The sequence below is a fragment of the Eptatretus burgeri genome, chromosome 8 (genome assembly GCF_056783735.1).
Source record: "Eptatretus burgeri isolate ZD-2024b chromosome 8, Ebu_testis_v1, whole genome shotgun sequence".
Classification (NCBI taxonomy): domain Eukaryota; kingdom Metazoa; phylum Chordata; class Myxini; order Myxiniformes; family Myxinidae; genus Eptatretus; species Eptatretus burgeri.
In genome coordinates, this window is record NC_140968.1 from 53,744,076 (window position 1) to 53,754,591 (window position 10,516).

The 10,516-nt window shown below is 40.5% G+C and overlaps 1 protein-coding gene across 9 annotated transcripts in view; it reads right to left on the minus strand.

The window, feature by feature from the left end:
- Nucleotides 1-3,337: 3,337 nt before the first annotated feature.
- Nucleotides 3,338-10,516, minus strand: part of LOC147021761 (phosphoinositide 3-kinase regulatory subunit 5-like) — a 116,051-nt gene continuing 108,872 nt past the window's right edge. For all 9 annotated transcript variants that reach the window (XM_085892056.1, XM_085892059.1, XM_085892057.1 and 6 more), the window contains one exon: nucleotides 3,338-3,916. In XM_085892056.1, the coding sequence (XP_085748182.1) occupies nucleotides 3,764-3,916 (153 nt within the window). In that variant the 3' untranslated portion in view covers nucleotides 3,338-3,763. The remainder of the gene's footprint in view (nucleotides 3,917-10,516) is intronic.

Here is a 10,516-nt window from a genome sequence, read left to right on the forward strand (position 1 = left end):
CCCAGTTTAACGTCCATCCGAGGGACGGCACACACATTGATGAATCACCTTGCCTGCGAAACACCGGGATGACAGTTTATAGCCGGGTCTGGATTCCAACCCAGGGTGGATAGGTCAGAGGTGAGTGTGCGTACCTCTAAACTATCCCGCCAGCATATTATGTCATTGACAGTTGTGCAAATAGCAACACTAGATTGGCTAAAACACCAGCTACCACCTGTATTGGTTACAGTCATACGAGCTTGTTGGACATCGGATAAAGTGCGTTTCAGTTGCTGGGGATTACAGCAAAAATTAATACAAGTATGTGAATCTCTATTTAAACCTTAAATAAAAAGAAAGGGTTTTACCTATTCGATCACCCTCGTAGTTCATAATAATATGCCAAGATAAATTATAATCCATCCATCCATTGAGACCGTACTCTGTGCAGAGCGTTGGTGCTGCCTAAGCAGTCTCCTTGGCTATTGGGCACAATCCTGGACAACAATCACCACTCCGACACAGGATACCAGCAAGCTGGCACTCGTTTTGCCGACCTCAGAAGGATGACAAGCCGAGTTAAACCCACTTGGTATTAATTCAACAGCTGAGCAGGATTTGAACTCAGGACCCTAGGATCCCAAACCCAACACCCTAACCATTAAGCCAACACCAGGCATATTATTAATAATAATAATAATAATAATAATAATAATAATAATAATAATAATATGCCGATAAATTAGATATTATAATATGCCGAGATAAATTGCTGCCTTTTCATTCTCAGTTAATCAGTGTTATCTTTACTGAGCACTCGAGAGCACTTCTGAGGTTATAACTGCAAACTCGCTGAAATACCATTAAGCTGACCTTGGAAGATCTTCTGAAAGTGAGGTAGTCGGGAATCCCTTGTGAAGGTCAAGTGCAGTGCAATGCATATTGTTGTTTTTATAGAGGAAGAAAATTTTAAGGCCAACAAACATCATGTGCCGCTCATGTTATATCGGCATGGTGCCTTACATATTTACCTGCAGTGATGCAATTTTTTAAAAAGCAACATGAAGTTGTCAAAGCAGTATATTGTAACTGTAAACGACTTGCCAGAGATGGGATATGTGGAGGAGGGTAGTGAGGAAAGGAGAGATGTTCAGGCATAATAGCAGGCACATCAATCAAGTGGCAAAGCAGTAAGGAAAGTGATGTAGTAAATAGCTTCAGCCATGTCGTCCAGCTTTGTTCTCAAAATAACTTTAGAAAATGCTGCAACATTTTCCACTTGTGATACCAAGTTAATTGCTGCTAAGAACAATTAAATGAAAATCAAGATTTGACAACACACTTTTGCTGAATATTTTTCCTCTGCCTGCAGCTTATCTATGCACAGAGGTTGTTACCCGAGGCGTGTGAGGCTAAAAGCGGGGTTAAGCAATTGGTTCACTTTTTTGTCTGTCTGTCTGTCTGTGTCTACAAACGTCAGTTTATGATCAAGGAACAACTTGATTTCAATTGAATGTTATAGTATGAACACAAATCGTAACATGAATTGGAAAACAAATCTGTAGTTTAACAACACTTTGGCTCTGAATTCTTCCCGATCACACATGCGCAGAGAGGGGTGAGATAATCTTTTTACTTGGTGAATAAAATGCTTTTGCCAAGTATGTTGGTCTGTAGCATTTGTCTGTTTGTCTGTCTGTCTGTCACACGATTTTTGGTCACATTTTTCAAGCAATCGTTCTGAAAGTTTTGGGTATATACACTAGGTGACTCGCTAGCAAAAGACAACAACGCTTAATTTTGGTGAAGATCTGAATCCAGATCCAGACCTGAGAATTTTTACAGCGATTCTTCCCCATTGAGAGATAGGGCCAAAAACGATATATCGCACAATATCTCATAAGGTTATAGATGGATTCACACATAACTTGGTGGACAGGTTGGGAGTGTGAAAAGGACTAATTGATTCGGTTTTGGTAAAGATCTAAATCCGGATCCAGATACGAGAATTTTTAAGTGATTCTTCACCATTGAGAGATGGTATGGGGCCAAAAAGTATGTTTCGCATGATATCTCAAAAAGTTGTGGACGACTTGTGCCAAAACCAGGTGGATGAGTTGGTCAGGTGACAAGAACAAGCCAATTAGATTTTGGTAAAGGTTCGGATACAGATCCGACCTATCAATGGGATACAAAATTTAAACTGTTCAGCCTAGCGGAGGTGTGAGCTCTCCCGAGAGTCATTCTGGTTCTCCAAGTGTCACTCTGAGTGATTTTTCATTACTCTGCCTGCCTGGCAGTTAAACAAAATTGAAAATCATTCCAAGCAGGAAACTTACTGTTTTTAAGAACATCATAAAGGACACAAACAACAGACACGAGGAATTAATGTAACATGTTAAATAAGGTGATGTAAAAGATGCTGCATCAACAGCAGTTAACTTCCACAAAAAAATTTTTTTTAAACATTGAGAATCAATTTTATTTGAATTTACTTGTATACTTGAACACTGCAGAACATAAATGGTCATTTTGGGCACATTCAAAACCTTTCGTTTCGCAGAACTTGCACAAAATATTACGGCATTTTATATCATGTTGACGAATCAAATTTGCTGCTCACAGACTCTGCCCATGTAACTATTTTTTTTTTACGAAGACTGCATGGGGTAAGGTGTTCTATGAACTCTCGAGTTTAGCTATGTTCTTTGTCTGCCCATTCCTCTCCATTCCCTGCTCTTGCAATCTCCCCACCACCCACTCCAGTTTGACTCTGGTGTTTATGTGAAAATCCAAGTGAGAATTGCACTCTGTCCCTTTTGGGTGATAGTCCATGATGACGCTCAGGGTATATCTCTGCCTTTTGCATAAAAAAACAATGTTTTACTCATTTTCAATGGATGTCCAGGCAGTGATGCTTCTCTCTTGTGAACATTTTTCCAGGTACAGCATAAACCTGAATAAACCAACCACTCAATCGAGACAGCCACGTGACAGAAAGGTTTATATAATTCAAAGGAAATATCAGGAGGGGTTGGAATATTTTCCACAAAACTTTGGATAAATTGCTACGTCAAAGTTGAACAGATCTTTCATCTGACTATCAAAAGGTCTCAGGTCCGAGTTCAGCAAATTAAGAATTCTGATCCATGATCTTTATTACCCCCATTAACCTTTTCTAACCCAACAATCTTACTTGCTAGTTTCAGTGTTTCCTCCCTTCTTTCATCTCCTCTTTTTCTGTTCATTCAATATCTTGATGTTTGTCCCACTGTCAGGTCTACCCTTGCTCTTCCACGAGCCTCACTCCTGTAAAGAAAAATAAATTTAAAAAGAAAACAAAGAGGTGATGATCAACAGTCAAATACCAGAGGTTCCAACAAAATGTATTTTGTTGGTGTCCATGGTACATCATTTTATTCAGGCCCTCAAAAAGTTATCATTGAACCAAATATCACAATGCTGGAACTTAGACTAATGAAAATGTCTTTTCAAGGTTAGAAATATACTTTCTGATCGAAAATCGATTGAAGAATTTGACATAAAGTTTCCCCAAGTTTTAAAGTAGGAATCACTCAATAGCTCAGTTGCATTATACTATTTATAAGGTATACATTCATTGTGATACCCAAGCAGATATCTGGTCACTATGTGCACAGCTTATTGAATCTGGTAAAATATGCACACTTTGAATTTAAAAAACCAAGCAATTTCACCGAAGCACAAGAAGATGAACTCTGATATCGGTGCATGTTCCAACACAACTGAAAACAATTAATAGTCACACGATTCTGATAGGAGCAGGGAAAACGGCGTGAGAAGCTACACCAGAGAGCCTGAGAAGGTGTTGATGGCAATACAGAGAGGGGCTGAATCCGTGCTCCACATGTTGCCGGAACCAACATGTGGCAGGCGGTAAGGAGACACGACACATCTGTGAGATGAAAATAGGGAGACAAAAACAATGAATATCAGAAGAACAATCATCCACCAATCTAAAGTTTGCATTGCTCAATATTATGATACACTAGGACCAACACTATTATCTGACTATGGTGACATCAGACTTGGTGCAAAATCGGATCTGCTTCAATGCTTTGAAGATATGGTGCCACACAGTGATAATAATGATAACTTGCAATCTGAAGCAGATATGGTGCCCATCAACAGTGCAGCTATCGTCAACATGATCAAGCCTAGTACGTCAGAGACTTGATGATTATGTGTCTGAATTAATGAAATACATAAGTAAGCAATTCACTAGTTCTGTCCGCCATGTCGACATGGTATTTGGCCTAAAGGCAACCACCCGACAAAAGACTGGGAAAGGCATTCGGAGGCAAGTTGAAGGACAAAAGAAGCACGAGTGTCTGCGAGAAGATGACAACAAAACAGAACTCTTCCTACTGATAAGTGAACAAGCAATGAAAGAAAAGTTTTCTGGCAAAGTGCTCATCACTCATGAAGATGTGTGGTGCTCACTCATTAAATGAGGAGAGATCGTCTCCATGCATACATGAGGAGGCTAACACAGACATCTTGCGGCACGCTGCAGATGATACCAAACAGTGTTACAAAAGGATCTTACTCAGAACTGTACATACGAATGTTGTCATACTTGCTGTGAGTTCAGCTAAGAAGCTTGGAGGTGAAAGTCGAAAATTAACATTTGGAATGGGTCAATCCTTCCGCTACCTGGATGCAACTATTATGGCAGAGATCTTGGATGATGAAAAGATCAAGCAGTGCCTTTCCCGCTTTCCATGTCCTCGCCAGATGTGATGCCACGTCCTGCTTCGCAGGGAGAGGCAAACGCACAGCTTGGCCATCATGGAGTACATTCAGTACACTTGCACATACCCATAATAAACACGCTTCTTCCAAAGATCGAGAGATATGTTGTGGTGATGTATGACCGGGGAAGCTCTGAGAACAAAGTCAATCTGGCCAGGCAGTCCCTTTTCACACAAAAAGGCAGAGAGATTCAAAACATCCCACCAACATAGGATGCCCTTCTCCAACACTTTCTTCAAGTGGGATACCATGCTGGCCATGTTTTGGGCCAAAGTCTGCTTAAGGCACCACACCTACCCAGCCCAACCCAGAAGATTTCAGGTGGACATGAAATGAGGATTCGCCAGAGTGGGAAGTGAAGTGGATAACCCTACATCCTGTCGGAACAGCCTGTCACACTGTGATCAAGTGTGGCTACACCAAAGGCTGCAGCGGATGGTGTCGATGTTTGAAAGAACAGTTTCCATGCACAACACTCTGCAAGTGTGGCGGCTAGGAGTGAGACAGATGATGCAAGAAGCCGAGAACAGTTAACATTTCTGTATTGTCGTACAGTTTTGGGTTGTACCAAAAATGGCAAAATCAGTAAATATTCCCATTATGTCTCCCAAAGAAAATTAAGAAACTCAAAAGAAGTCACTAAAAATAATTTTAAAGATGGAATCGGTGTAAGTAAAGCACATGTTTTGCTCCTCTAAGATATGTAATACTCTCATGTTCCATTTTCATGCTTTTGGCCTAAATTTGACCTCAAAAGGTCACAAGTCATCTTAAACGAATGCTGAAGTCAGTTTTGTAATCCCCGGGGTTGATTTGGGGGCAGCCATTGTTATTATGTAAATAAAATCATGTTTGGAGAAATTATCTTCATTGAAAACTCCGATGTAATACCAACGAGCAGGAGAAGCTCATTTGGCTTCGTTGCCAATTCTCCTCGTAGCTGATGATTATGAATCTAATTCATCCTCGGTAGCAGTGGCGATGCACCGTAGTCACAGCATGATGAGTTTGCATTACAGCACCAGGATTCAAGCCCCTGCCTCAAACTTTCCTTTATCGTATAGGTTTACCGGCCTTTATCACAATGAGACCCGAAACCCGCAAGGACGGATCTCATCTGAAACGAGAATGAAACGACTTTGCCACCCGAAGAAACCTTGGTTTCTTTGACAGCTCAACTGTCGTCGTCTTTCTTCCACTTGTGCAATTGAAGAACTTGACAAGCACATTAATGACTTCCATATCTCATTGATTTGTATTCAAGAGCATGGAATAGTTCACCAACTATTGGATTCAGATATTCAAAACACCAGAATTGGCAGATCCACCTTGTTTACAGATTCTGGCACAAGTAGTCAAATAGGAGCAGCAATTGGTGGAGTTGGAATAATAATCAAATCTTCCTTATTCAACAACCTTATGTCAATCACCTAAGTATCGGAACAGATTGTATTAGCAATATTTAAACAGAACCCGAAAACGTATGTAGTATCATGCTACTCTCCAACCAATGTCAATGCTGCATCAAGTGAGAAGTTCGATGGAAACGTAAACCGCATCGTGTTATCTATTCTTAAACATTGTTGTCTTATACTTGGAGGGGATTTTAATGCCGAGGTGTCAAACAGCTTTTCTTACCATCACTCCACCAACAGAAATGAACAGTTCCTTCTTGATTTCATCCATCATCATGACCGTTTAATAACTAACCATTCTCTTTCAAAAAACTCAAAATCAAGACTCTGCACATTCCATGCTCCGGAAACAAAACCACATCTCAAATTGATTTCATCCGACGTCATAAAAGATGCAGTTACAGTATCATGGATTCTCAAGCTCACTCTTCATCATTGAATCTATTGAAACCCTATTGGCTCTGATCATAGTATTGTTTGCGCAAAGATAAGGCTTAGCGTTCGATTAAAAAAAGAGAACATGAACAGGTCCAGACTTCATTGGGAAATTGTTCCTACCAATCCTTGCACGTACTCCCTAATTGAAAATCAAATTTCTACTGAATGGGATGTATTCAACATAAATCAGTCAAGCACAAATAAAGATTTTGTTGATATCCACATCAATATACTAATAAATGTCAATGTACGTGTGTGTGTGTGTGTGTGTGTGTGTGTGTGTGTGTGTGTGTGTGTGTGTGTGTGTGTGTGTGTGTGTGTGTGTGTGTGTGTGTGTGTGTGTCCTCCATAACTCCAAAACCATAAAACCTAGCAGGCTGAAACTTTGCATGCATACAAAGAAAACTCCAAGCAAGCACGTGACTGAAAATTGGGTGTTTGGGTTAAATAAACACCTTTTTTGAAGATAATTAACGGCTTTATTTAATTATATCCTTCATCAGGCGATCCTCGGCCACCTCGCTCTCTGAGGGTCTTAAGGCGTTTCCTGGGTAATCTCGCCAGGGTCTGAAGCCGCCATGTTTTTTGGCCTGCTCAACAATGCCTTGACTTGAAACAGGCCGCAAAGATTTCTTAACGATAATTTTTTTTCACTTTCTTCATTCATATTATCGAATGCCTGGTCATCATAGCTCCGAATTGCTGTGCACAACACTTTTGTAAGTACTATAATTTTTCAAATTAGGAGCTTGGAGCGATTTCATCCATTATATGATTTGATTTTCCATGATCTACTCTCACGGACAAATTAAAGGAAATCATCGAAATATTATTTCGGTTTTGAGGATCGGATATCATCCTGACGAAATAAGTGTCGAAATCTGTTGTGAAATCTGATAATTTAAAGAAATAACGAGTCTTATAACTAATATAAGCTGATATACCTATTTACTTTAAGCAAGCAAGGCTATGTTCCCTCCTTCTCCACATATACACAACAAAATGTGAAATTTTAACAGCATTAAACTTACCTTTTTCCGCTGTTTGCATAATTATATTGAGTAAACCAAAAAATTGAGGAACGTGCCAAAATTAACCCGCTTCATTGAGCTTTACTGACAATGCATTTACTGCTTGACCTCACGCCCTCTACCCCAGAGGGACTGCCTATCCATAGTGTCTGCCAGATCTGAGTCTGTGTTTTCAGAGGTTTCGTGAGGTGCTCTACAGGGAATCAAAGCATATTTCGTCAAAAACGGACGTTTTTAAAAAAAAAGTTATAACATTTGTGCAGATCCCAAACCGATACGTTACACATGCACAGATGAGCAGGCAAAATGGTGGTTTTTCTGCAATGTTCTCAGATCCTTGCTCTCAGGCGCATCATTGAGGAAGTAAGCAATTACCGAAAAGAGGCTGTTGTCATCTTCATAGACTTCAGGAAAGCCTTCGACTCCATTGACAGGAATAAACTTTTCCAAATTGTCCACACATATGGCATCCCTGAGTCGATTGTAAAAGCCATACAAGTTATGTATGAAGATACTTCTGCAGTGGTATTAACTCCTGAAAGAGACTGCAACTTTTCAAATCGACAATGGAGTTCTTCAAGGTGACCCGCTCGCTCCTTACCTGTTTACCATTGCCTTGGACGATGCCCTAAGAATTGTGATTGAAGACACGGATGATTTAACTCTCTCCCAGCGTAGAAGTAGCAGACATCCAGCCCAGAACATTTCTGACCTTGACTTTGCTGATAACACAGCACTTCTTTCAGAAATGTTAAGTGAAGCTGAACTCCGACTTCACAAGGTTGAAACTGCTGCTCGGTCTATTGGGCTTGTACTGAATGCTGAAAAGACGAAGCACGTGCACGTCAATGCTTCTGCTGGGTGTGCTCTACTTACTGTTGCCGGAAGTCCGATATATATATATATATATATATATATATATATATATATATATATATATATATATATATATATATATATATAGAGAGAGAGAGAGAGAGAGAGAGAGAGAGAGAGAGAGAGAGAGAGAGAGAGAGAGAGAGAGAGAGAGAGAGAGAGAGAGAGAGAGAGAGAGAGAGAGAGAGAGAGAGAGAGAGAGAGAGAGAGAGAGAGAGAGAGAGAGAGAGAGAGAGAGAGAGAGAGAGAGAGAGAGAGAGAGAGAGAGAGAGAGAGAGAGAGAGAGAGAGAGAGAGAGAGAGAGAGAGAGAGAGAGAGAGAGAGAGAGAGAGAGAGAGAGAGAGAGAGAGAGAGAGAGAGAGAGAGAGAGAGAGAGAGAGAGAGAGAGAGAGAGAGAGAGAGAGAGAGAGAGAGAGAGAGAGACTTTAAATACCTTGGCTCCGATACCAACATGCAGCGTGACTTAGGATGCAGAAAAGCTCAGGCTTTGGCAGCAGTTCACACACTCCATAAAGTTTGGAGATCTCCAATTCGCAGATGGAGTAAGCTCAGTCTTCAAAACTACAGTCAAGTCGATCCTTCTCTACGGGTGCGAATCCTGGACCTTGACCTAAACATTGGAGAAATCACTGGATGGTGCTTACACCCAATTGCTTTGAAAAGTTCTGAAGGTTTCTTGGCAAGACCATATTCATGAATAGGGATCTGTATGGTTCTTTGCCAAGCAATCTCTGCTATTGTGAGGGAATGCCACCTTCACCTTGCTGGTCATGTGACGTGACATGAACTTGCAAAGATAGTTTTATTCTGGAGGCTGGAAGAACCACTGAGAAGGGGTCGCCGACACACTATCTTGCAATACATCATCAAGAAGGACACCAGCTTGAGGGGTGTTGATTTAGTCAATGCTATATCTCATTGAAAATCCTGGAAAGGTCTCATCATGCCACCATCAGTGGATGATATTGAAAAAACAAAAAATCTTCATTGATTTCATGAGAGGTTGACTCGAAGGCGGCCACAAAGCGAAACTAGAGTGCGTCTAATCTTTAACATGCTCCACTTGGCATCTCTATGATTGTTCCAAGTTTCATGCTTTTATCATAAAATTGCACGATGGCTTCACATATCCGCTAAACTTGTATCACTTCACAGATAATTTAAAGTTGTAATCTAATCATCGTTTTAATTCTATTGCCACTGGAAATTTGTCATAAATATATTCTATAATGAGATGAATAGAAAAGCTCAGGTTTTTGTTTTTACGAAGCATTCCAAGAAATGTCTGCCTCAACATTGAGATAGAGTTCTTCCAGCTGATGTGATGCAAAGGAACCCCCTGAAGAATACAAGACGTCTTTATTGTCTGTAGAGAAACGAGGAAGGGGAATCGTCTACTCCATCTCTAGCGGATACTGGCAATAATGAATCTCGACCGCTTTATCAGCCACATAGCTGAGAAATATTTTACGTGATCGGCAATGTGTCTTCAGATAAGGACAAGGAACTAACGACACGATCTTTGCCATGCGACGACGACAAGAAAATTTCAGAGAGCAGACTCACTGATTTCAATTGCATTTGACACTGTCAGTAGAGAATGACTCTGGAAGCTCCTTTCCAAGATTGGCTGTCCCGACAAATTCATTGAAATGGTTAGACAATTTCATGGCGGGATTATGGCAAGTGATGGATGATGAAGTATTTTTTTTTTCGAACACCTTCCCAGTAAGATAAATATGGTGTAAAACAGAGCTGTGTCCTTGTACCAATACTATTAGCATTGTATTTGCTGCTGTGCTTTTACATGCTTTCCAGAACCTTCACATCAGGATTCGGATTTCAATCAGAATTGATGGAAAGATGTTTAAACTCACGCAGCTGCAAGCAAAATTAAAAGTGTTTGAGGAATCAGTTTTTGCAGTGGCGCAGCAGTGCCACTGATGCAGTGCCCCGTGTAGGTTAAAGCAGGAGTTTGGA